General features: G+C 48.9%; 1 protein-coding gene and 1 long non-coding RNA gene across 2 annotated transcripts in view; one reads left to right on the top strand and one right to left on the bottom strand.

The window, feature by feature from the left end:
* The window catches only part of LOC104650210 (uncharacterized), a 40,857-nt gene extending 16,731 nt beyond the window's left edge, over positions 1-24,126 (top strand). The window contains exons 3-7 of the long non-coding RNA XR_012516631.1: positions 770-945; positions 6,257-15,380; positions 15,571-15,727; positions 17,409-17,545; positions 19,099-24,126. This is a non-coding gene — a long non-coding RNA (uncharacterized LOC104650210). The remainder of the gene's footprint in view (positions 1-769; positions 946-6,256; positions 15,381-15,570; positions 15,728-17,408; positions 17,546-19,098) is intronic.
* On the bottom strand, positions 11,975-19,764 carry DNAJB5 (DnaJ heat shock protein family (Hsp40) member B5). Its single transcript, XM_010331707.3, has 4 exons — positions 19,583-19,764; positions 16,929-17,173; positions 13,530-14,131; positions 11,975-13,382 (listed from the first exon to the last, which is right to left on the bottom strand). The coding sequence occupies exons 1-4, from the start codon at positions 19,762-19,764 to the stop codon at positions 13,149-13,151; spliced, it is 1,263 nt and encodes a 420-aa protein (XP_010330009.2). The 3' UTR covers positions 11,975-13,148.
* Positions 24,127-26,859: the final 2,733 nt, after the last annotated feature.

Here is a 26,859-nt window from a genome sequence, read left to right as displayed (position 1 = left end):
CCACAGTTGTTTTACTTTTATCCTTTTTTTTTCTGAGACAGGGTCTCACTCTGTCACTTAGTCTGAGTGCAGTGGTGCAAGCTTGGCTCAATGCACCTCCACCTCCCAAATACAAGTGATTTTCCCACCTCAGCCTCCCAAGTAGCAGGGATTACAGGCATGTGCCACTATGCCTGGCTAATTTTTGTATTTTTAGTAAAGATGGGGCTTTGCCATGTTGGCTGGTCTAAGACTCCTAACCTCAAGTGATCGGCCCACGTCAGCCTCCCAAAATTCTAGGATTACAGGCATGAGCCACTGCACCTGGCCTACTTTTGTCCTTTTCAAAAGATGATTTTATAATTAACTATATGACTCTGACAGGTGTTCTTGAATGCAGGTTTCTGATAACTTTGGAGATGATGACACTAGAATAGAGGAAAAACTGCTAAGACTCCCATAGACAGCTAATGTGTTTATAAACATTGAGCAGGACTGGTGTTAATGACATGGACTAAATTAATGGAAAACTGAAAAAAAATTTTATGACTTTGTTTGAAGCATTGATCATTCTTTTGTTTCTGAGTCCAGAAAACCCTTTTTCTTTGAGTGATTTACAGCTTTTTAACAATTGGGTAAATTGGGTAAATTACATTCCCATGAACAAAATCTGAAGCATATTATCTCTACCTGATTTCTCCAGAATTTGAAAACTATTTGCAAATATACTTAATTTATGGCAATCTAGTTATATGGGTAAGTTCAATAAGAATCTGTTCTTTTGTAACAGGACACAATTGAAGACACTGGTTATTTTACCAAGGCTTTGATTGGAATGACATACTTTCAGATATAAATATGCTGCTTTAAGGAATCAAAGTTGGCTTACAGAGCTAATAAAAGCCCCTTGGGAAAGCTGGCCTCATGCCTTATCCACACAGTTCCTGTACAGGTTCCTGACCTGTGGTAAGTAAAGAATGTCACTTTCTGGGCCATGTGTGATGCCTCATGCCTGTAATCCAGCACTTTTGAAGGCAAGGTCAGAAGTTTGAGACCAGCTGGCCAACAGGCCAACATAGCAAAAACCCGTCTCTACTAAAAATACAAAAATTAGCTAGGCATGGTGGCATGTGCCTGTAATTCCAGCTATTTGGGAGGCTGAGACACAAGAATTACTTGAACCCGGGAAGCAGAGGTTGTAGTGAGCTGAGATTGTACCACTGCACTCCAGCCTGGGCAACAGAGTGAGACTTCATCTCAAAAAAAAAAAAGAGTCACTTTCTGATAGGCCCAGGATCCCCAGATTATCTTGGGAATTCACCCAATTAATACAGGTATCTGCAGGCACAGGCTAGGCTCCAGGCATTGAAGTCTAATCTGAAATTCCTTATGGAATAAAGTTCCAGTAAAGCCAGTTTAAAAAAGCGCCTATATGGCAAATAATGTTTTCTTTTTATTGACGAATCTTGCTCTGTTGCCCAGACTGGAGTACAGTGGCATGATCTGGGTTCACTGCAATCTCTGCTTCCAAGATTCAAGTGATTCTTGTGCCTCAGCCTTCTAAATAGTTGGACTACAGAGTGTACCACCACGTCTGGCTAGTTTTTTATTTTTAGTAGAGATGGGGTTTCTCCATGTTGCCCAGGCTTCTGGCCTCAAGTGAGCCACCTGTTTCAGTCTTCCAAAGTTCTGGGATTACAGGTGTGAGCCACTGCACCTGGCCGGCATATAATTATTCTTACTGACTTCATGCAAATACTCAAGTATAATAAGACTAACACTTATTTCATACATAAATTTGTCCTATGATTTGTTTTTAGTGAAAATGGGGACTGGAGAGAGAAAATTATGCTTCAATGTGAACTATAGTGCACCTGCTATTAGATTCTAGTCTTGCCTAATGTTTTTCAATTTTTATTATTTTCTAGTTTGGACTAAATTCTAAATTTTTTTCTTGGCTACAGGTATTCAAAATAATGTTTTGAATTATTTCAAAAGATTGATATTTCAATTCAATGTGAAAATTTGAAATACTGGCAAATATTTCAGAATTATGTCAGAATATTGAATTGAATTATTTTAAAATACTTCAGAATTATTTCAAAGTATTCAAAATAATGCCTGCCTACTGTTGTATGGACTTCAGGGAAAAATGGCTGTATCTTTTCATTTGTTTTTGTTTTCTTTCTCTCTTTCTTTCCCTATTTTCTCTTCATAGAACATGATAACTTTATAATCTGCTAAAAATGAGCTTTTCTAATAATGTGAGACCTGCCTGTCTAGAATAAATTATCCGAGCTATGAGAGATTAGAAAAACCTGAGACTGAAGCCGGGCGCGGTGGCTCAAGCCTGTAATCCCAGCACTTTGGGAGGCCGAGGCGGGTGGATCACGAGGTCGAGAGATCGAGACCATCCTGGTCAACATGGTGAAACCCCGTCTCTACTAAAAATACAAAAAACTAGCTGGGCGTGGTGGCGCGTGCCTGTAATCCCAGCTACTCAGGAGGCTGAGGCAGGAGAATTGCCCGAACCCAGGAGGCGGAGGTTGCGGTGAGCTGAGATCGCGCCATTGCACTCCAGCCTGGGTAACAAGAGCGAAACTCCGTCTCAAAAAAAAAAAAAAAAAAACCTGAGACTGGAGACCCATTTTCTTCTAAAATGCTCTTTCTGAAAAAATTTAAAAAGAAAACAGGGGAAATCTGAAAGGAAAATAAATCTCGAATTCCAAAATCACTAAGCCAAGGGGAAAGTCAAGCTGGGAACTATGTCAGGCAAACCTGCCTCCCATTTTATTTTTGAATAAGACAGCTGCAAAGATTAAAAAAACAAAACAAAACCCTCCTTCACAATTTGTCCACAAGGAAATTTCTTGTGGACCCCAAGATGTTTACCCTAAAACGGTTCTGTTGAATTTCACCCTGGCAATGTAAACTGATAGCTTATTTTCACAGATGTGGGACAGAAAGTCATCTCTTTGTTCACCTGAGACAGTTGCATATCTGATTGCTTCCTCTGCCCTGTTACTTATGTAAAAATGCTGATTCACTGAGACAGACTAGATTTTTTTTTTTTCTTTTTTTTTTTTGAGTTGAAGTCTTACTCTATAACCCAGGCTGGAGTGCAGTGGTATAATCTCAGCTCACTGCAACCTTTGCCTCCCAGGTTCAAGTGATTCTCCTGCCTCAGCCTCCTCTGTAGCTGGGACTACAGGTGCGTGTCATCATGCCTGGCTAATTTTTGTATATTTAGTAGAGACGGGTTTTGCTATGTTGACCAGGCCTGTCTCAAACTTCTAACCTAGGGTGATCCACCCACCTCAGTCTCCCAAAGTGCTGGGATTATAGGCATTAGCCACCATGCCTGGGTTTGACTAAATTGTGTGTCAGTGAAAGGCTGATCAAGGACTCAAAAGAATGCAACCTTTTATCTCTTATCTACCTACAACCTGGAAGCCCACCCCCACCTTCGCTCCTTTGAGTTGTCTCACTTTTCCTGATTGAATCAATGTACATCTTACATGTATTAATTTATGTCTCATGTCTCCCTAAAATGTATAAAGGCAAGCTGTACCCCAGCCACCTTGGGCACATGTCATCAGGACCTCCTGAGACTGTCATGGGTGTGTCCTTAACCTTGGCAAAATGAATTTTCTAAATTGTTTGAGACCTGTCTCAGATATTTTAGGTTCGTAGGTTATTCTTTTCCTGCTGGAACTGATTGTTAAGAACTGTGAAAAGCAGCCATGCCACTTCTTGAAGGATTTGCTGCTTAGAAATTTCTTTCACCAGATTTCCCAGGTTATTACTCTTAAGTTTGGCCTCCTGCAGAATTCTAGAGCATGGATGCAATGCAGCCGGTGCTTTGCTGCTACTAACAAGGTTTGGTACAGTTCCTAATAAGTTCTTAATTTGTATCTTAGACATTGTCAGTGTGGGCTTTACTGTCTATATTTATTTTCTTTTCTTTTTTGAGATGGAGTCTCGCTCTGTAGCCCAGGCTGGAGTGCAGTGGTGTGCTCTCCACTCACTGCAACCTCTGCCTCCCAGGTCCTGGTTCAAGCAATTCTCCTACCTCAGCCTCCCATGTAGCTGAGATTACAAGCAAGAGCCACCATGCCCAGCTAATTTTTGTGTTTTTTAGTAGACATGGAGTTTCACCATGTTGGCCAGTCTGGTCTTCAACTCCTGACCTCGTGATCCGCCTGTCTCGGCCACCCAAAGTGCTGAGATTACAGGTGTGAGCCACCGTGCCTGGCCTTACTGTCTGTATCTCTGTGAACATTTTGATCACAACCACTTAACCAATCTCTAACAAGTTCCAAACTTTCCCTCAGGAAAAGATTGCCCAAGCTAGTTTTGAACTCCTGGCTTTAAGTGCTGAGATGACAGGCATGAGCCACCATTCTCAGCTGATGCCTTCTATTACTTGTTCTCGTTGAATAGCTCTGGCTAGAACTTCCATTATAATATTGAATAGCAGGACATCCTTTTCTTGTTCCTGATTTTAGGGGGAAAACTTCCACTGTTTCATCTTTGATATTCTACTAGCTGTGGCTTTCTCATAAATACTTTATATCATGTTGGGAAATGGTCTCTTTATTCCTATTTTCTTAATTTTTATCATTAAAAGGTTGGATTTTGTTATATACATTTTCTGTGTCAACTGAAATGATCATTTGGTTTTTCTCCTTTATTCTATCAATATGATATATTACATGGATTGATTTTCTTTTGTTTAATCACCCCAGCATTCTTGGAATAAATTCCACTTGGTTATGGTGAATGATCATTTTAATTTGCTGTTGAGTTCAACCTGCTAATATTTTGTTGAGGGTTTTTTTCATCTATTTATAAAGGATATTGGTCTGTTACTTTCTTTTCCAGTGATGTCTTTATCTGGCTTTGGTATCAGGGTAATGCTGACCTCATATAATTAGTTAGAAAGTTTTTCTCTGCTTCATTTTTTGGGAAGAGTTTAAGAAGGAGGCTGGGCACAGTGGCTCATACCTGTAATCCCAGCACTTTGGGAGGCTGAGATAGGCAGATCACCTGAGGTCAAGAGTTCGAGACCAGCCTGGCCAACATGGTGAAACCTGTCTCTACAAAAAATACAAAAATTAGCTGGGCATGGTAGCATGTGCCTGTAATCCCAGCTACATGGGAGGCTGAGGCAGGAGAATTGCTTGCACCTGGGAGGTGGAAATTGCAGTGAGCTGAGATAGCACCATTGCACTCCAGCTTGGGTGACTCTGTCTCAAAAAAAAAAAAAAAAAAAGGAAGAATTGGTGTTAATTCTTTAAATGTTTAGTAGTTGGTATCTGCATTGTCATCATCATAAGGGCGTCTCCAAGCTATATTCGTCTCATTTTTCAGTTTGCTTTTCTGTCCTGTCAGTTTTCTCTGTGGAAGGCATATATGTTCCATGAAGAAGGCTGCTGGGTGTTGTGTAGAACCCCTCTCCATATTTTTCTGTTAGTTTTTAATATAGTTCTGTGCCAGGTTTGATCTGCTTGGTCAACCAATGATACTGGTGCAACTGGGAAGCAGCATAATGTAAAAATCCCAGATTGAAGTTTTTCCTCTTTTTCTCTCTGAACATTTTTTTCTCTCCTTCCTGCAATTCCCTTTGAAATGAGGCTTATTAGCTTCCCAGTTTGCAGGTAATTTTTAAGTCTTTCATTATCCCCCACAACTTCTTGGTGATTTAATTTTCAAGCTTCAGTATGCTTCAGGTGCAGCTCCCAGAATTTGTGCAGTCTTGGTTTACACTTCTGAGTGGCCAGTTCCTCAGCTGCTGCAAGGGCTTCCTTCTCCATGTTATCTACTGACACCTTCTCAGCCATAGTCTCAGCCTTCCTGCGGCAGTGCTTTTTTTCCATACTCTTTCCCCCAACTCTCCATTTTGATACATAGTTTTGCTGGGCATATACTTTTTTCTCTTGCACTTTGAGTATACACCCAGCCGCTGCCTTCTCCATGGCTCCCAATGACAAATCAGCTGTTAATCTTATTGATGATCCCTTGTATGTGATGAGTCATTTTTCTTTTGCCTCTATCAAGATGTTCTTTTTGTCTTTGTCTTTGACAGTTTGATTATGTTGTATCTAGGTATTGATCGCTTGCTGTTTCTCCTGCTTGGAGCTCATTGAGCTTTTTGGGTGTGTAGATTAATCTAATTTGGGAAGTTTTCAAACATTATTTCTTTAAATATTTATGCCTCCTCTTTCTCCTCTCTTTCTCAGCCTTTTTTTTTTTTTTTTTTTTTTTTTTTTTTTAGATGAAGTCTTGCTCTGTTGCCAGGCTGGAGTGTAATGGCACGATCTCAGCTCACTGCAACCTCTGCCTTCCAGGTTCAGATGATTCTCCTGCCTCAGCCTCCCAAGTAACTGGAACTACAGGTATGTGCCACCATGCCCAACTAATTTTTGTATTTTTAGTAGAGACAGGGTTTCATCATATTGGTCAGGATAGTCTTGATCTCTTGACCTCATGATCTACCCGCCTCAGCCTCTCAAAGTGCTGGGATTACAGGCATGAGCCACCACACCCAGCCAGGCTTTTGTTATTTATTTTTATGTTCTTATACTTGAGGGTGTTCCACAGGTTTATAGACTTTGTTCATTTTTTTCCTTCTTTTTTCTTTCTGTTTATGAAATTGGATAATCTCAGTTGACCTACCTACAAGTTCACTGATTTTTGTTCTGCCTTCTCAACTCTGCTTTTGAACTCCTATCAAATTTTTTACTTCACTTGTTATACTTTTCAACCTCAAGGTTTCTATTTGGTTATTTTAAAAAGCAATTTATCCCTCCTTATTGATAAGTTCTATTGAGTGAGCCATTATTTCCACAGTTCTTTTTTTTTTTTTTTTTTTTTTTTTTGAGACGGAGTTTCGCCCTTGTTACCCAGGCTGGAGTGCAATGGCGCGATCTCGGCTCACCGCAACCTCCGCCTCCTGGGGTCAGGCAATTCTCCTGCCTCAGCCTCCTGAGTAGCTGGGATTACAGGCACGTGCCACCATGCCCAGCTAATTTTTTGCACTTTTAGTAGAGACGGGGTTTCACCATGTTGACCAGGATGGTCTCGATCTCTCGACCTCGTGATCCACCCGCCTCGGCCTCCCAAAGTGCTGGGATTACAGGCTTGAGCCACCGCGCCCGGCGCCACACTTCTCTTAAATTTTTTAGTCTTTTTCTTTTGGTGACAGGTTCTCACTTTGTCATCTAGGCCAGAGCACAGTGGTATGAATATGGCTCATTGCAGCCTCAACCTCCTGGGCTCAAGCCGTCTTCCCACCTTAGGCTCCTGTGTAGCTGGGACCACAGGCAGGTACTACCATTCCCTGCTGATTATTTCATTTTATTTGTAGAGATGGGCTCTTGCCATGTTGCCCAGGCTGGTCTTGAAATCCTAGCCTCAAGCAATTCGCCAGCTTCAGCCTCCCAAAACACTAGGATTTAGAGTAAGCCACTGTGCTTGGCCTAGACATAATTTTTCTCTGTTCTTTTTTTAAAAAAACATATTTTAAATAGTAGATTTAGCTGGGCACAGTGACTCACACCTGTAATCCTAGCACTTTGGGAGCCTGAGGCGGGAGGATTGCTTGAAGCCAGAAGTTTGAGACCATCTTAGGCAACATAGTGAGACCCTGCCTCTCTTTGGAAAAAAAAAAAAATGTTTTTTTCAAAGCTGACATTTTCTTTTTAGTAAATCTAATATTTGGGCTTCCGCAGGGTCACTTTTTGTTGATTGCTTCTTTTTCCCCCCTCATGTGTGTATATAGGCCATTTTCTTTTTTCTTTGCATGTCTTATGGTTATTGAAAACTAGGCATTTAGAATAATATAATGTGGCATTTCTAGAAATCAGATTCTCCCCTCCCTCTAAGCTTTGTTGTTGCTATTTGTCATTGTTGTTGTTTGCTTGTGTAGTGACTCTACTGAACTAATTCTGTAAATTCTGTATTTTTTTTGTTGTGTGTGGCCACTGAAGTGTCTGCTTGGCTAGCTTAGCCAAAGACTGGACAGAGGTTTCATTAAATGATTGCACCCAATGAGTCTCCCAGTCTTTGTTGGAGGGATATATACATATATTTTTCTGGAACTATTTTAGAGTCACTTGCTGACATACAGGACAACATAGGCTCCCAACCACTGTGGAACACAAAAGACAAACTGGAGCAGCTGCACATCCTGAGCAGCTTCCAAATTCCAGTATCTTGGGGGATTGAACCATCTCTCCTAGTCTCACCTCTGCACAGTGAGGCCCTGGTGGCTATTGTCCTGGTTTCTGGTGATTATCTTGCACTGGAGTCTCTCTTTGTTTTAGTCAATAGAATATCTAATGCCCACTTTCACTTTTCAGTTTATATACAGGCTAAAGTTTCCCCGCTCTCCCCCAGCCCCAAGCTCTGTTTTATCCCAGCACCTACCTTGGGTCCACCTTCAATCTTCATTCCTGCTATTATTTTCTTCTTCACCCCAGATTAAGGGTTCTGGGGTATCCTTTCCTAGGATCCAGAATGAGGTGTAGTCTCTCACTCCAATTGAAGCTCAACATTTGTTGAAAACTTCTAGCTTTTACTCTCTGTAATTCAAAGATCTTAGGAATCATTTTGTCTTCTAGCTCCCAACTTTGTTCAGTACAGCCTGGCCTCCTGGGACTTATGTGCCGTTTTCCATTCTTCCTAGAGAATTTCCTATAACCAACAATATTTGGAACCAACTAGAGCACCACTTTTGAAAGAGCCTCATGTAGCACTGGTGGGTCCTGGCCTACAGGATCCAAGAGCTTTTGGTGCCGATGCAGAGTGGGTCAGGAAATGACTTGTAAATGTGTTCAAGAGAGAAAGTGGAAGCAACTGGAAAACACCCTGAAAGTTCACTTGAGCAGAAGGCCTATAGATGTGTATTGTTCATGGCTTGCTGACAATGATACATTGATCCCTCTGGGAAGTCCTATTTGAAAACTGGAAATTTGGCACCCTTGGTGCAGGAAAACTGCCTAAATACCTCTTGGAAGCTTTCCTTTCTTGATGCAGGTGCTACGGGCACTAGAAGCCCAGGTGGTATGGTTTTGAGTGTGGCAGAGATAGGGCTTACCTCTTAAAGTCTCTCAATCCATAAAACTTAAGGTGATAGAGACCCAATCATGGCTCCTTTCCCAAGTCCACCTTTACCCCTCAGCCACCCAAGTTTCAGTGATGGCTAAATTGAGGTTGCTTAGCTCCTTGAAAGAAACAGGTAGATCAGGAGATAAGCTTATCACAGAAAATTCAGCCCGCACTCTGGAGAGTCCTTTCCCTGCCTCCTCAACTGTGAGCAAGGAAGTCGAAAGGACCCTGAGTTCAATGAAGAGAGCAGACAAACTTTTTAGCTTCTCTTACCCTCTCCATGGACAAGTCATGTCAGAGTGAGACTATTTGGGGGCCAAGAGAGGCAGTCCAGAGTCACTACAAGTCAGACAATGGCAGGACATACCCAACAGATGAAAACGGACTGTGTCCCAACAGACTCTGGCCATAGAGGAGCAGTGCCTGGAGGCAGAAGGGGCTCACCACAGAGCATAGCATCTTCTTGGAGTTTTTTCTTTAGGGAAAGGATATTGGAGATTAGGTATTTCTTTAAGAGCCAAAGAGGTCAGAGAGGTAGGAAGTCCAAGGAGACTTCAGCTCCTTAAGCCACAGTGGGAAGATGTCCAGGAGGTAAATGCCTATCTGAGTAGTAAAGGGGCTCCAGTGACTTTAAGAGCTCCCCAACCAAGAATGCTGGTTGCCCAAGATCCAGGATGGCCAAACCTTAAGGAGTATATTACTGTCATACAAGATAAGCAAATGATTATTTTAGTACTGTCATTACAAAATTAAACACACACACACACACTCCTCTACTATAAAAGCATTCAGGGGCTTATCAATGTAAGAAAACCCAATAAAGACCCCACTCCCTCAGAACCAAATTGAACCAATCTCTCCTACAGCTCTTTTACTATCTTGACTTTTCTACAACTCTGTGCATGCAGGCAGGCCTGCGTGTCTCTAGGGGTGGTTACACAGGCATTACAATAGCATAAATCCCTCACATAGCCTCTAAGAAGGGTAAGGTTCAAATTGCAGTAAGGTTGCAGTCAGCCTGAGGACTTTCCCACTGAAATGTGTTTTGTCTCAGATGCCTCACTTCTAGGCTCTCAAAATCCTCTCCCCAGCTGGGCATGGTGGCTCACACCTATAATCCCAGCACTTTGGGAGGCTGAGGCAGTCGGATTACCTGAGATCAGGAGTTCGAGACCAGCCTGCCCAACATGGTGAAAACCTGTCTCTACTAACTAAAAAATACAAAAATTAGCCAGGTGTGATGGTGCATGCCAGTAATCCCAGCTACTCAGGAGGCTGAGGTGGGAAAATGCTTGAACCTGGGAGATGGAGATTGCAGTGAGCTGAGATTGTGCCATTGTACTCCAGCCTGGGTGACAAGAGTGAAACTCCATCTCAAAAAAAAAAGAAAAACCTTAACCCCAGAGTGTGCTCAGCAGGGCATGGTAATTTCCCAGGTCTTGTGTGTCTACATAGAGGCCAGAGTGAGCAGTCTGGTCCAGTGGACCAGAATCCCAAATCTTCCGGCCTCAGGAAAGATCCTGGACAAGAATTTAGCCACAAGTCAAGAGAGAGGCTGCCTTAGGAATCCAAAAGGAGGAGAGCATTGAGTAGGAGATTAGGGTGGGGGTGTCTCCCTGCCCAGGCCAGGGCATTACATACCATTGTGAGCAAGACCCCCTGGTTTCTGTACATTTCCTCCTTTTGAAGAAGGTACAGAAGTACCTCAGGTGAAAGGATGAGGAGCTTTTCTTCAGTGTCTTTGTTCTGGGAAAAAAGCCAGTTAGTGTCGTCTGTCTGGATATAGTACTGGGGACACTGGCACTCAGGAGGGCATGACTGTCACTGGCCGGATTCTGGAGAAGATGTGGGCTTCATGCTCAGAGGAAAGTCAGCCCAGGAGGACATACAGGACCACGCAGAACCTGCAGATGGGTATTTCTGCAACTATAGGGCTTCTTCCTACCCAGATCTTAGGAAAGGGACAAGTACCCCCTCATGCAGCTACCACTCAGGTCCTGAGGGCCAGAGATGTCACAGCAGACACAGGCAGGTCAGAGGCCAGAACAGACATCCCCACATAACTGTGAGATTTGAGGATTTGCAGCTGTGTTTAATGCTTCCCAGGGAGCCTGTGTCCACTGCCAGACCCCACCAACATGGGCCAAGGAGACCAGGTACCTTTGGCTACCCTCTCCAATGTCCAGGCTCTGTGTTTGGGGATGTGTCTCTTCTAGTCAGCCAGAAAGTCCTTCATCCTTGTCAGGAGCAGTGGCTCACGCTTGTAATCCCAGCACTTTGGGATGCCAAGGCAGGCAGATCACTTGAGGTCAAGAATTCGAGACCAGCCTGGCCAGCATGGTGAAACCCCGTCTCTACCAAAAATACAAAAATGAGCCAGGTGTGGTGGTACATGCTTGTAATCCCAGCTATTCAGGAGGCTGAGGCAGGAGAATTGCTTGAACCCAGGAAACAGAGGCTGCAGTGAACGAAGATCGCATCACTGCACTCCAGCCTGGGTGACAGAGAAGACTCTGTCTTAAAAAAAAAAAAAAAAAAAAAAAAAAAAAGTCCTCCGTCCTCTCCTAGAAGGAAAATTTATCTGACTCAGATAAAATTTAGACAAGAAGAGAAAATCTATTTGTTTTCACACTAGCTAGCCGATCTATTTTTTCTTCCCAAATAGATGTTTTTTTTCTAATAGCTGAGTGGTACTTTCTGTCTGTGCTGTGTTCGGAATATTATGTTTTAGAAGCCCCAGGAGGCTTACAGGAAGGGATCAGCTTCAGCTTATACTGAGGGCCTGCTTGGGCTTCTCAAAGATGACCAGGGCCCAGGAGGGAGGTTGACAGTGGCCCTGGTCACCCACCCCCATCCCAGGTATGTCGCTTCTGCTCAGATGCCATATTTTTAAAATACTTTATTTTTTACATAATACTGTCATTACAAAAAAATACAAAAAAACTACTATAAAAACATTCAGGGGCTTGTCAAAGTGAGAAAACCTAAAGACCCCACCCCAGGATCTGGCCAAAGCAGTCTCCCCGAAGCTCCTTCACTATGACCTTTATACAACTGTGGGAATGGGGTGGGGTCACACAGGCATAAAAGGGCTGGGAATTCCCCACATAGCCTCTAAGGGTAAGAAATAAGTAGCTTCACATATCACAAAAGTGGGATTTGGAAGTTTGGGGGTGGCTAGGCCCTGAGTTCAGAGGTATGGGGAGAAACCTGTGACCCTGAATCTCTTGGTGGGGAATAGCTGCCACCTGACCCCAAAGCTCTTTCCCTTCCTGATGAAGGCTGGGAGATGGGCCCTGCCCCCCACCTCTTAGCCTTAATACCTCAGGCCCTATTCCCTGCCTTCCACCCTTGTACACTCCTGAGAGCAGCAGGGAGGATAGAACCTCCAGCTCTGTGGGTATAGGCAGGGCAGCTGTTGCAGAGGCTGCTGAGGCCGGCTCACCCCCCTGCTCAGGATGAAAAGTGTCTCGTGCTCAAGTCCCTGCTCACAGGTTATGGACCTTCCTTTCTTATCTCCTCTCCTCTCTCCTAGAGAGGCACAGACAGCTCTAGGCGAGTGCTTCATGTACATGAATATGTGTGTCATAACCTTGGACACTGTGGACCTGGGGGTGGGGCTGAGAAAGCAATGTCCTTTCTATTCTCTTCTGCCCCCAACAGCAGGAAGCCAAAGGGAAGGGAGGGGACTGGTATTAGCAAAGCTGAGAGGGGAGGAGGACATGCTATGTACAGGCATGGATAAGGAATCTCTACATATCTTCAAGTAGCACTCAGGTCACTTTCCAGCCACTGCAGTGGAAACTGGATTCAAAGCTAGTGACATGAACATTGACCCCTGGCCTGGGCTAGCTTTCCCCACCTCCCTCCCACTCCCCCCAGGCAGCCCAGCTCTGAAAGGGGTCAGGGACAGGAACATTTTCCTGAAAACCAGTGGCTTTTTTTTGCATTTTAGAAAAAGTTGCCAGTGTCCAGTGGACATCAAGCTGGGTGCACATTGAGTGGGGCGAGTGTTGGGGGTATTGCTGTGGTAGGCTCTGGACTGGCTGGGGCAGAGCCTAGGAACAGGGTAGGTGCTGCTTAAGGATCTGTCTCGTCTGCGGTGTTAATCTGTCTGGGAAGCGAACTTTGAACTCAACAATGAGGTCTCCCCGCTGAGTGGGCACTTTGGGGAAGGGAAGGCCCTCCCCACGGAGTCTCTTCACGGTGCCTGGCTTGATGACATCATTGCAGGGCAAAGGGATCACTCGGCCGTCGATGGTGGGAATGTTCACAGTGCAGCCACACAGCGCCTGGGGAAGATGAAGCAGAAAGTGAGGAAAAGGTGGGGTAAGGTGAGTGGGAAGGGAGGAAATAGATTGAAGTGAGGAAAGAATGTGCCAGCTGGCGGGAAGAGAGGGAATCTTCCCAGCAGGCACACACAGCTAACTAGGCCCCACCTCCTTAAGGCTGATCAGGGCACTGTAGAGCACGTTGGTGCCATCTCGGCGGAAGTGTGCATGGGGCTTGTCTTTGAGCACAAAGACAATGTCAGCAGGGATGTTGTCAGGCGTGGCGTCGCCCTCTTTGGGGAAGGTGATCTTGGTGCCTTCCTTCCAGCCGCGCTTGATGACAATGTGCAGTATCTTGTCCTCGGTGCGCACAGTTCGCCCATCAGGGTTGAGGCGCCGCCTCGTGATCTTCATGCGCTTGGTCGAGCCATGGTAAATCTCCTCCAGGGACACCCGCAGCTCGTGCACCACTGGGGGGTCCTGCACCTTGCGCCGAGGGTACAGTGGTTCTGGGGCTCGCCTTGGACCCCTACTCAGCCCATTGAAGCCAAAACGGCCAAAGGCGCCAAATGGGTCCTCGTCTTCATCCACATCCATGTCATCTGGATCAAAGCCACTGAAGGGCCGAGTGGAGCGGCTGCTGGCAAAGAAGATATCGAAGGGGTTGGAGCCACCAAAGAAGGAGGCAAAGGTGGCATGGGGGTCCCCATGAAAGGTGTAGTGAAAGGAGCCACTGGAGCCACCTGATGTACCGCCGCCGGTCTTCAGGCCTAGAGGGGAGGAGAAGTTAGGAGCAGTGTGGCTCATCTTGGCCCCACCCCAGTATCTTCCCCCTGCCTGCTAGCTCCCTGTTCACAGGCCTGGAGAGAGAAGCAACCTTTAAATCCCACAGAGAGGGCCAGGCTTATAGAGTAAGAAAGGCTTCTGGCAAGATTATTTTCCACTCCTGATTATATATTTAATAACGATGCACAACTGGAGATTCAAAGAGGCTGGCTTACCCAATAGGTGGAAAAGCCAGGACTACAGGGCTTAGAGACTGTGACTTCCAGGCCTGTGATCTTTTCAACATACTCATGGTCCAAAGATGTCTCACACAGCCTTGAATGAATAGCCTGGTATGACATTACAAGTCATACCTGGTTCCCAAATCTTTGCTTATTTCCAAAGACATACAGGACAAGGGGTAATCAGACAGGATGTGACCACAGAGGGGGCTGGTAAGTGAACAGTCACCCAGGAGGAAGACCACTTCCACTCTGTTTCTAACAATGTTTCCTCTTTCCTTGACTCCTGCTCAAATGGGAAATCAGGAGGTCTCAAAAAGCAGGAAAGCTCATTAGCTTGGAGATGAAGAGCTATTTTTCTAGAAAAAGTTTTCAAATGCTTTGTTCCCACACTCTGCTCAGTGTTACACAACTTTAGGGAGTGTCATTCACACATTGTACAGACATAGACTACAATGGGAACAGAGCTCCCTGGAGTTATACAACAGTGAACGCCATACCCCACACCTAATGTTGAGCAACCAAAATGCATGAATGGGCTGGCACATGGCAGGTGGTGACCTTAGCTGCTCTCTCTGTAGGGTCTTGTCTAAGGGACTCAGATTCCTGGAGCAGCCTTCATGCGGAGGAGGGGGTGCTGGCGGTAGTGGGGGATGTGGGAAGAGGGTTCACACTGAGAACTGCTCCGGAATACATAGACTATGGGTGAGGCCCAGACTAGGAAAGAGACCGTTCTCTTTGAGGCCATTTATCTAGAATTTTAACTGATCATGAAGATCTGAGCCTAATTTAGCCTCTTATTTCCTGGGACGACAAGGGCAGGTTTGAATTTCACTAGAGAGGCCAAGTGGCAGACAGTTCAGGGACTTGTGGCAGCTGCCTCTTCACCCCTCCCCCAAGACCTAGGATCTCTTCTTTCCTTCTATCAAGGGCTGATTATCAAGCAAATTCAAGCAGCCTGGCAGAGCTGGTGACAGAGGGAGGGAGGCTGGACCGACGATGACGGGAAGAGGTAATTCTCTCTATAGGGATTCCTGCTCTCCCACTCCCACCCCCTTTTCAAGCTGGGAGCAATTTGTCCCTAGCCAGAGCTGTACACAGAGTCTGTGTATATAACTGCTTTATAATAGATGGCTACTGGGGATTGGGCAGGGTGGACAGAAATGTAACCAACATTTCTAAAGCTGCTTCTCCTTCCCCAGGTCATGGAGGTACCCTTAAGGCCATGCCACATCCTCAGAGGCCCCCCTGGGATGGGGCTCTGCATCAGAACCTGGTGTCTCAACCCCTTCACTTAGGCAGAAGGGGTGAGGTACCTCAGGGGAGCTTTCCCAGCAACTGCCTTCTTTCTAAACAAAGGTGAGGCTGAACGGAGAAATGAGTGCAATTCCAAGACAGGTCACATGGTGGCATGGTGTCTGCACTGCTTCCCCTTTTCCCACTCCTATCCCTCCCATCCCTCCATGCCAGAGAGAAAAATGTCTTAGCTTGGAGAATATGGGGGATTCCAGCTAGTATCTGGTAAATCTGGGAGTTGGCACGTCTGGGAGGTAAGCAGGAAGAATGGAAGGAACCAGCAGCATGGCGAATAGGAAGAGGGAGTTGGGAGGACAAGAGTGCACAGAGGGACATGGAGCCCAAGGCCAGGCAGAGGGGAAGAAAATAACCTTCTTATCTACATATGATTAGCCCATTCAGTTTTGAGGATAGATGGGGAGGGTGAAGAGGAGGACAATGTGAAAAAAAGGTGGATACTGTTGGGGAGGAAGGACAGTTCTTCCTAGGAAGGAGAGTCCTCAGCTGTGACAATGTCTCTTAATATAGCCTGACAGGTGCCTGTGGCTGGCGGGTAGCAGGCAGCCCTGACGGGCAGGCCCAGAATTAGCAGCTACATCATGGCCGTGGGATGTGCTGGGAGGGGCCTCCCTCTCAGAGGCTTTATTTGGGCCTTTCCTGCCTCCTACACTGTGGCCACCAGCTACCCCAGGGAGGGGGTCAGATGCCAGCCACGGTTCCCTTTCCACCCTTGGATCCTTGCCACTTCCTCTGGGACGCAAAGCTCCACCTCTGTTCTGCTGGCAAGAAGCAGGCAGGGCCGGGGGAGGGAAGGGGACAACCATTTCTGCTCAGAGCTCTGGTAGTTAATTCCCAGGCTGTTTAGAGGCCAGACTTTTATGCTGATGAATGTAAATGCTCTGTCCTCAGAGAGCCACACACTCCCTCTCTCCAACCTTCTCCATCAGCCAATGAAGCAGCAGAGACTTCAGGCAGGACTAATAAGGCTGGAAAGGAAAGAAGGGCAGGAAAGGCCCCTGGCTGTTGTTTCAGACCTCTCTAAGGCCTGAACCTGAGGAAGGAGAAGGGCAGAGAGGCAGGGAGAACTACGGTGAGCTAAGCTGGGTAGTGGGTGGGCTCCTATTTCCTCTGGGTAGCAGTGCTAGAAACCCTCGCCGCCCTCACCCCCTCCACAGCCTCCAGTTCCCTGCTACAAAAACTGGTGCACCCAGGACCCCCACCAAGCACAGGGGTCCAGGATTGGGCTAGAGTGCTGCCCTCTTACCTTCCTCCCCATACTGGTCATACAGGCCTCGTTTCTTGGGGTCACTCAGTACATCATAGGCCTCCGCAATCTCCTTAAACTTCTCCTCAGCATTGGGTTCTTTATTCTTGTCTGGGTGATACTTCAAGGCCATCTTCCGATAGGCTTTCTTGATCTCATCCTCATTGGCCCCCGATGGGATCCCAAGAATCTTGTAATAATCTTTTCCCATCACAGCCACTGGACCAGCACTGGTCTCCTTGTTTCTGAAAGAAACCCAGGGCCAAGACTTGATGCCTTCTTCTCTTCTGCCCCAGCCCTGTTCCTAATGATCTTGCAATCCCTAAATGACTCCCTGGGTAACCTTCAGCAGGTCATGCCTGTTCTGTGGGCCTGTGTCCCCCATCTGTAAAATGAAAGATTTGGACTAGATGATCTCTTCCAGCTCTGACATTCTAGGATTCTGTGCTTCCGTCCTCACCTCCTGGGTTTTCCCAGCAGGAAGCTGAAGGTTGTGGCCCACTTCTTGGGGCTAGGCTGAGGCCCTGATCCTTGGGCCAGACTGAGGACCCCTGAGAGGCCCTGCTGAGTGAGGTGGCACCATGGACTGAGCAACCCACGCACAGGAGCTGGCGAAGGTCAGTGTAACGGGTGAGGTCACCTGAGCATCGTGGTCTCCTGCGCCACGCCTCAGGCATGACGCCAGGTTGAGGGCAGCTGGGGCAGTGGCCCAGGACTGGGAACAGGCCTGGATCTTCTGCCAGCTGTCCTGGCCAGCCAGACTGAGTCAGGGAATGGGTGTCTGGAGTCTTCTCTGCCATTGGAGACCCCAGGCCTCCCTGCCCCCGCCCTCTGATGATGCTCTAGGCTCACGTGTGACTCAGATCACCGGGTGACTCACAGCCTTTGGAAACTGCTGTTTCCAACTCCCTCATTAGTGGTGGGGGGGGGGTGGGTGGGTAGGGGGGTGGGGGGAAGTGAGGGGATGGGGGAGATACTGCCCTTCCCCCAACCGGGGCAACAGTTCCCTTTACTCATTTCCCAGTGTCTACACACAAAACTTTGAGGGTTGTGCTGCCTAAGCACCATTGTGAGTGAACAAAAGCTTCCTGGGGACAGGACTTTTTAAACCCCAGTGGTTAGGATACAATTGGGCACTAACCAACCACCATTTCCTTAACACCATTCCTAGCCCCCCCCCACCCAGTCCACCCCTGTGGTTTAGGATCGGGTCCAGCGTCAGTCCCATATTCCTCTGACGGTCCCTTTTAAGGTGGGTGCAGGAGTATTTGTTATAAGAGAAACGCACAACCCGAATTCTTCCATTCCAGTCTTCCTCCATCGGTGTATCTGTGGTAGATATCGGGGAAGGGGGACTTTCCTGTAGCTAGAGCTCTCTAGAGGAATGGCCAGAAGCCATTCTCACCATTCTGAGACCCGGCCAACCCCCACCAAGGTCAGAAGAACCAGTCTTTCTAGCAATGCCCTAGGCTGGCAGCCCCAGCTGAGGCCTGCTTTTCTGCCTCTGACTGCTTCACAGCAGGGAAATGTATAGGGTATCCTGGCAGGAGTGAGGGCTGCAACCGGGTAAGGGGGAGGCACTTGAGGCCCTAGGTGGGCAGGGACAGTGGCCCTCACTGCTGCCCCCACAGGGCCTGCTGCAGGTGGCTGGGTTGACTCATGGTTCTGGGAGTCACCTTTCTCTGACGAAGAAAAGACTCCACACAGGCGGGTACTCCCCATCGCCCCCCACCAGCATGTCACGTCTGTGGGGGAGATGGGGGTTGGGGGAGGCAGAGAAGAAAGAGCACCTGGAGGGGGCAGCCATTTTCAGAAATGGCAGCAAAACCCATCTGAGAGGGAGCTGGGGGTGGTCTGCCATTTCTGCCTCAGCCCACACCTTCTTTCCCCTGGGACCGGGAAGGAACCCTAGCACACCAAGAGGGTGCCCCCAGAGAACTAGAGCAGCTTCCAGGCAGAGGGCCAGTGGGACAGCTCACCAACCACCCACCTCCTTTTGCTGTCCCTGCATTACCTCCACACCCAGCCAGCTTCCTCCCTGGTACCCCCCTGCTAGCTGCTCTAGGCCCATACATCTCTTGCCTCCACAGACACAGGGCAAGCTCTTTCAGATCTGCCTCCTTTTTCTCCTTCTGCTTTCCTCCCTCCTTCCCTTCCCCCCTACCCACAGGCCACGTGTTGGAATGACAAAGGAGCCCCATGGCATGGCACTGCCTTTGATGGAGAAGAATGAGGAGGATGTTAAGGTAGAGGCAGGAAGGAAAGATGGGGAGAAAATGGTGAGGGGGACTGTTGAGGTACAGGGAGGGGAGATGGCTGATACAGAAAATGAGGTACTGATGGAGGGGGATGAGTGACGGAAATGGCTGAGGTGGAAAACAGGTTAATGATGGGTTGAAAGGGAGGAATGTGTAGAGAGTTGAAATATTGGAGGAAATGTCTGTGGAAAATGGATGCCCAAAGGGTTTGAGATAGGAGAGGAATGGTAAGGGGTGCAATTCATTCAGATATGAGAATGAGGCAGGAGGGGGCTTCCTGCATGTCATGGAGGGGATGAGGATGAGGTGGAGGAAGCAGGAAGGCAATGGAGGGGATGGCCACGTGAAGGGTTTGACTGGGTATGGGTATGAGTGCCCTTCTCCGGAGGGACTTACCGAAACTTTACAAACCCATTCAGCGTCCACGCTCGAAGTTTTAAGGGCTCCAGCTGAATTTTAAACATCAAGCTGGCTAAGAAGTCTTCTCCCCAGGAGTGTGGGAAGCTCCGGAAAGCTCCTCGGGCCTGTAGTGGGGGTGCTGCTGGGGGTGGGCAGGAGAGCACTGTGCGCTTAAACATGCCCAGCCAAGCCCCTCACCTCTGATCGCTCCACGGAGCCGGCTTGGAGTGCTGCAGCTCTGGAAGCCACCTCCTCGGACTCTCAGAGGCGCGTGCCCAGCAAGGGCTGTCTGGCGCAGCAGGTGCCGGACCTGATCCCCAGGTGTGGAGAGTGAAGGGAGAGGACCCACGGCCACCTGCTCTCAGGTGCAGCAGTGTCTGACTGGCTGTGAGCGGCTGTATGGCAGTGTGACAGTGAGGCTGGCAGTGCAAGCGTGTTTGTGAGTGGCAGTGTGTGTACCTGTGACAGGTGTGATTGTGAGGGCCCGAGAGGCAGTGAGCTCCTGTCGCCTCTCGCTGGGGAGGACCCGACCCCAATCCCCAAGAACCTACTCAATGAAGTCACTGACGGGAGTCTCCTCCCTCGCGGTTGGGCGGGGCAGAGCGAAGCTCGGCCGGGACAAAAGGCGCGGCGCGGAGAGGAGGGGAGGGGGCTCGGGCGGGGGAGGGTGGTCGGTGATGTCACCCGCGCTGGCTGGCTGGCCTGCTCACAGACGCCTCCGCCCCACAGAACCCAATCCGGTCCGACCCGACCCTCCGCTCCCCTCCCCCGGCTCAGACGCTGGCTGCCCCGGGTGACAGCCAAGCTCGGGTCGCGGACTCCGAACACCCTGCAGACCCCGGGGCCCAGCACCCACAGGGCAGCAGAGCCTACGGGCCCTCAGTGTCCCAACCCCTCCTCCCCCGATACCAGGAGCCCTGGCTTCGCGACGGCCCACTCCCGGGACCCCCGAGTCCTGGCTCGGCGCCCTCACCGGTGAGGAGCTGCGGGCGCTGCCGTGGTCCGTGAGACAGTCGCTGCCCCCTCCCCCGGCTCCGGCTCAGCCGCCTCCACCCGGGACAGGAGTCGCCTGCCCGCCGGCCGCCGACAGCGGGACCGGGAGCCCGCACCCCCCACGGCTCCGCCTCCGCGCCGCCCATTGAGCCTTCTGCCCGTCACTCAACTCAGCCTCTGCTGTGATTGGGCAGCTTTCAACGAGCGGCTTGGTGATAACCGCCCATCCTCCGCCCCTGTCACCCGGCCACACGCGCACACATTCCAAGCAGGGATTGGTGTGGATCTGATTGGCGCCCTCTAGGATCACTCAACCACGCCTCTTTGCCATTTCGTCGTGCCATTGGTGAAAAAGACAGAGGGCGGCAACCCCACTCGCCCTTTGATTTTATTGGTTCATGCTTGAGACTCAGACCCGAGCCCGAGGCAACTATATTAGTCCAATCTCCGAGTTGAGAAGGTGGGACGTACTGGCCACTGCTCGAATCCCAGGAGAACCTTCTGGAACCAGTGCGACGTCAAAGGCAGCCTTAAAGGAAAACTGCACCCACCAGTTGGCCGTGCATTCTTTTTTTCCTTAATTGGGGGACAGGGGGAGAGAACAGTGCACTCTGGGAGGTGTAGTCCCTGGACCAGGGCCAAAAGGTCAGCCCTTACTCGCCTTCCAGCCAACGGTGAAGCCACCTCGAGCTGACCTCATTTAGCTTTACCTTACCCTGACCCCGCGGTGGCCTGACATGACCTAACGGAATCTCTAACAGACTCTACGGACCCGGGTTTCCGATCCCTCCGGACCTCTCCCCTGAGGGAAGCGGGTAGCTCTGCGCGCAGGCCGGTGCCTCCAGGAGTCTCTCCCGCCCACCCTCTGTACAGCCCCTCATCCTCGCGCCCCTCCTCAGCGACTCCGCGGTCCCCATTTCAGTCCCCTTTCTAATCAGTCTCTCATCCTGCTTCCCCCTTGAGTGCCTGTGTTTTAGCCCTTTCCTACTTGGCCCTCGAGGGTCTCCTGTCTTCCCCCAATGATCTGTCTTGTCCCATTCTTGGTCCTTTCTCGACACCCCTGATCTCCCCATCCTAGCTCTTCCCTTTAATCTTTCATCTCTCTCCCCATGATCCCCTTCCTTAACACCCTCAGACTCTCTAGTCTCCCCCACTCCCCATTAAGTCATTAGATCTCAGCCCCAGTGTCCCCGATGCAGGGAGCAGGCGGGGATGCGGAGGCGGTCGCCGGCGGAAGCCGCCGCTCGAGCAGACATGGTGCCTGGCGCCCACGTCACTGTCTCCCAGGCCCATCTGTGCTCGAAGGAGTGGGGGTGGGGGGTAATCTGGGGGTGAAGAGGGAAGGGGGGTGCCAGGGGGTTGATGATAAAGGAAGGGTCAGGGCAGAAGCACTCCTTTACTTCTTTCTTTCCTATTTCCCAGAGAGAGGGTTTGGACACCCATGAAGCCCTGAAAGAAACTGCGGCTTGAGTACCTGGGCCAAGAGCAGAGCAGGGAGGGGGCCGGGATCCTGGGGTCAGGTCGGCAGATTCTTCACTACCTGACTTCATGCCAGGAGTCTCTATGGGGCTCCCAAGGGTAAAGGGGCATGAGGTGTGGAGGAAGAAAGGGACTTGGGGTGAGAGGAGGATGGAGATGAGGTAGAGTTGGGCCCAGGAGAGGAGCAGAGATGGGGTGATGAATATGGGGAAAGAGGAGCATGAGGAATTTGGGGAGATGGGGTTGAGAGAGGGGAGGGGGGGATGGAGAGAGGAGGGGAAGATGGGTGAGGGAGATGGGGAAGGGAGGGGATTGGGGCAGAGGAGAGATAGGGTGGGAGTAAGGAGGGGAGAGGAAAGAAGGGCTGAGGAGGGGTGGGGAGGCAGGGTGAGGGATGAGGAAAGAAGGGGTGAGCAAGTAAAGTATGAGACACAGAGATGGGGTAGGGAGGAATGAGGAAGAGGGAGGGGAGGAAGGAGGGATGGACTAGTGTGACAGAGATGGGTGAGGTGGGATGAGGGGCACTGCACCCCTGCTGGCTCCTCAGATCCGGGGGCTCTCAGTCTCCCACCTCCAGACTTGTGGGGCCCAGGCTGTGGGTGGCTCTACTTCTTCCTATTCCAGTTGTCTTTTTTGCCTCCCCCAGCCTTGCCTGTGCCAACACGGAGGCAGAGAGTTTAGTCACCAGCCTTTACCTGGCCCCTGCTAATGCTAAAGTGTAGGCTTGGACCTTCGAGGGTGTGGGACTGTGCCTTCAGGTGTTGAGGGCATGGACTCTGTTGTCTGCCTAGTCCAAGTTTCCTCCCCTCGGTCCCATTGTCCTGGGCATCAGGTGTTTGTGGTGCTCGATGTGGCATGGACCATGACAGTGTGGTCCTAGAGTGTATGGACGCTGTGAGCTTACAGACCACACTCACACCTCATCTCCTTCTTTGCAAATGGGAATCAGTGCCTCAGGGGGTTGTTGAGAGGGTTAATTAAGGTAATGCAGGTAGTGCAGTTAGTTTTGAGCTGGGCATGTAGTTTATACCCAACCAATGGTTAACTTGGTTGAGTTAACCAAGTTAACCATTACTTTTCATGTTCACAAATGCTGGGACTGCGAGTGCATCTATAAATCTGCGTCTGATTGGGAGTTATTTGTAGTGTGGTACTGGTAATGTGATTTATGAGAGTGGATCTGTGTAGTTATTTTTGTATGGTGGTGTGCCCAATTCTGTTACATGTTGTAGGTATATGATTTTGGGCCAGTGTACATGTGTGAGTAAATGACTATGGGGGCATGTCTCTACATGACAGAGTGGATGAGGTATGTGGCTGTTGACAAGCTGACACCATGTCTGCCAGCGTATGCACACATCTGCGATCATGCCAGTCCCAAACGCCCCCACTCGCCCTCCCTCCCCTTGGAGACGTCATAACCCTAGGTGTCCCTTATTTCCTCACCCTGAGGGAACCGGAATCTGTGGGCAGGGGTACGGGTGGGTGCCAGTGAGGAGGTGTTTTAGACAGAGGCACATGTTCCCTCCCAGACTGCATAGAGAAGGGAGCCCCTATCCTGCTCACATCCCGAAGGCTGCAGAGGAAGTGCCCCCCAGCTTGTTCTCAGTTCCCTGTCTTGTCACCATGGTAGCGGTTGCCAGGGGTTCCCATGGTTGCTAAGATCTGGGTGTGGGAGGCTGCCAGGCCCTGTTGCCAGTAGAAACAGAGAATCCTGGGGGAAAGGAAGACTACCCCCACAACTGCCAGCTCTCTGCAATGACAGAACTAGCCTTTGGGCCGCTCTCTCCCCCGGTTGTACCTATGATTTGTATGTGGTAGTACTAGTGTGTGTGTGGGAGCAGGAGCGGGGGTTTTAATAGGAATCCACAACTAGAATACTGGGATACTAGAATACTGAGGAAAAGGGGGCTTCTTGGCCTACCTGTCACCATCCTTAAAGTTGGGAGGGTCTTACAGATTAGTGATTACCCCCATCTCTACTAAAATACAAAAAAAAAAATTAGCCAGGCTTGGTGGTGCATGCTTGTAATCTCAGCTACTTGGGAGGCTGAGGCAGGAGAATTGCTTGAATCCAGGAGGTGGAGGTTGCAGTAAGCTGAGATTGTGCCACTGCACTACAGCCTGGGCAACAGGCTAGAGACTCCCTCTCAAAAAAAAAAAAAAAAAAAAAAAAAAAAAAAAAAAAAAAAGAGTGACTACCTCCTTCTGTCCACTGTTCCTCATCTCTCTCTCCTGGGCAGTCTCCCTGCTTGTTCTTGAGTTCTCCAGTGACTGGGTACTCATTACCTGATGCTTTTTCCTGGGTGTAGGAATGCCACATTGACCCATTACCTTGGCTGCAGATGGCCTTCCTCCTGTGATCAGACTCTGAGTGTCTCACCTGATACATGCTTCATGCTGACGCCCAGGCCCAGACTTTGGTCCCACACTGAGTCCCAACTATGACTTCAGCCTGAGACACAACCTGGTTATTGTCCTGGTAGAGACAATTCCCCAAATTCAGCCTCTGCCTAAACCCTTCTCCTAGACATTACCAAGCCCTAGTTTTGATACGAATACTTGAACTCATCTTCAGATTCAGTTCTGATCCTATACTGAACTAACTGAACACTACCAGGGATCTGACTCTGATATTCGGCGTCTGCCTGCGTGTTCAGAATGTTAGTCAACCTAAGCTGACCAGCCCCAAAAGGGTTCAGAGGAGTGATTTTTTGTCCTTGGGATGAGAGAGCAATGTTAGGGATGACCAGCAGAGGGCGTGCAACATCAGGTTCTAGAGGCAAGCATCCAAGAGCCCACCTGTGAACTGAAAAAAAGTTCTCGTTTTTGATGCCAAAACTTTGGGGTTATGTGGGTCCTTAGAGTCATGAATCTTGTCCTTCTGGCTCACTTGGGCTCAGTGCTGGGCATACACAGAATGTGCTTAACTGTTTGCTGGCATCTCGGGTCTCAAGAGGACTGAAGTGACCCCACCCTCAACTCAGCATTTCTGTCATATGCTTAATAAGCTCCACTGCCTTCCCTGGTAACCAATTATGTTTGGTTCTAGAGCAGAAATCTGCCCTCCATAGTGTTCACATTTCATCTTAGCTCTGTCCTTGGGACCACATTGACCTCATTGGCCCATCTGCCAAACGTCACCATCTGCATCCTTCAAATCTGCTTCTCTACAGGACTCATACCTTCATGGGTTCATCCCCTGCATTTTTCAATTCTACCCACTAAGATCATGTTACCCTCAATGGGTTTCAGTTTGTGGTGCCCAGTTATGATTAGTTTTTTCCGGGAGAGCTGGTGCAGGGTACAAATGAGCTGGCCAGCCTCCCTCCTCTGACTCTGAACTTCTTTCTACATAGGCTCAGATTACATCAGTTTTTTTTTGTTTTGTTTTGTTTTTTGCTTTTGAGACAGAGTCTCACTTTGTTGCCCAGGCTGGAGTGCAATGGCACAATCTGGGTTCACTGCAACCTCTGCCTTCCGGGTTCAAGTGATTCTCCTGCCTCAGCGCCCTGAGTAGCTGGGACTACAGGTGTGTACCACCACACCCGGCTACTTTTTGTATATTTAGTAGAGATGGGGTTTCACCATGTTGACCAGGCTGGTCTTGAACTCCAGACCTCAGGCGATCCACCCGCCTTGGCCTCCCAAAGTGCTGGGATTACAGGCGTGAGCCACCATGCCCAGCCTGTTTGTTTTTTGGTAGCCACCTCATACGGTTCACCCATACTGAGTTAAGACCACAAGCTCGAGGCTGTGCGCTGTGGCTCACGCCTGTAATCCCAGCACTTTAGGAGGCTGAGGCGGGTGGATCACGAGGTGAAGAGATCTAGACCATCCTGGCCAACATGGTGAAACCCTGTCTCTACTAAAAATACAAAAAATTAGCCGGATGTGGTGGCACATGCCTGTAATCCTAGCTACTTGGGAGGCTGAGACAGGAGAATCGCTTGAACCCAGGAGGCGGAGGTTGCAGTGAGCCAATAATGCGCCATTGCATTCCAGCCTGGGCAACAAGAGCGAAACTCCATCTTAAAAAAAAAAAAAAAAAGGCCGCAAGCTCTTTTCTCCCTGAGCTGCTAAATCACCTCTTGTTCATCTGTACTTGTTATAATTTTGAATGGAGAGCTATATTCATTTTAAACAAAGATACTTGAAATAAAATTTAAAAAATTTGTTGAGAATGCATTCTCAATTTTAGGGTAATCTTTGGGCTTGGAAATCTCTGAACTTGATGTTTACTCAAAGGTGGGACAAGGAGGGACTAAAGGTCCTCAGTGGGCTTGGCTGTGACTTCAGTACTTTGGACAGAGCTCACCACAGTACCCCCAGCTATGCCTAGGACTGTGGGAGGGTGGAGATGTTATACTCACAGCCTTCGGATGGAGCAGAAATCCTTGCTACTCACTCAGTATCTTACAGCAGGCGTCCCCAAACTTTTTACACAGGGGGCCAGTTCACTGTCCCTCAGACCGTTGGAGGGCCACCACATACTGTGCTCCTCTCACTGACCACCAATGAAAGAGGTGCCCCTTCCTGAAATGCGGCGGGAGGCTGGATAAATGGCCTCAGGGGACCGCATGCGGCCCGCAGGCCGTAGTTTGGGAACACCTGGTCTTACAGTCTGTAAAGCTCTCTCCTCTTACAAAACTCTCAATTACCAGCCCAGGAAGCTGACAGGACAGGGGCTGTTCTAGATTTTACAGTTGAGGAAACTGAGGTTCAGCAAAGTCAACCTCCAAGCAACTCTTAGAAAGGATGAGTGGGATAGAGAGCACTACTCCATGTTTAGCAAATTTAGC

The sequence above is a fragment of the Saimiri boliviensis genome, chromosome 2 (assembly GCF_048565385.1).
Source record: "Saimiri boliviensis isolate mSaiBol1 chromosome 2, mSaiBol1.pri, whole genome shotgun sequence".
Lineage (NCBI taxonomy): Eukaryota > Metazoa > Chordata > Mammalia > Primates > Cebidae > Saimiri > Saimiri boliviensis.
This window is presented reverse-complemented; position numbering and strand designations above follow the sequence as displayed.

What these genes read in the sequence shown, in the direction of transcription:
- DNAJB5 (XM_010331707.3), bottom strand. Translation starts at nt 19,764, where the DNA reads ATGTTTAAGCGCACAGTGCTCTCCTGCCCACCCCCAGCAGCACCCCCA. An exon ending in AATGGGTTTGTAAAGTTTCG is followed by an intron (nt 17,174 to 19,582) that starts GTAAGTCCCTCC and finishes GGTTTCTTTCAG; the next exon opens with AAACAAGGAGACCAGTGCTG. An exon ending in TGACCAGTATGGGGAGGAAG is followed by an intron (nt 14,132 to 16,928) that starts GTAAGAGGGCAG and finishes CCTCCCCTCTAG; the next exon opens with GCCTGAAGACCGGCGGCGGT.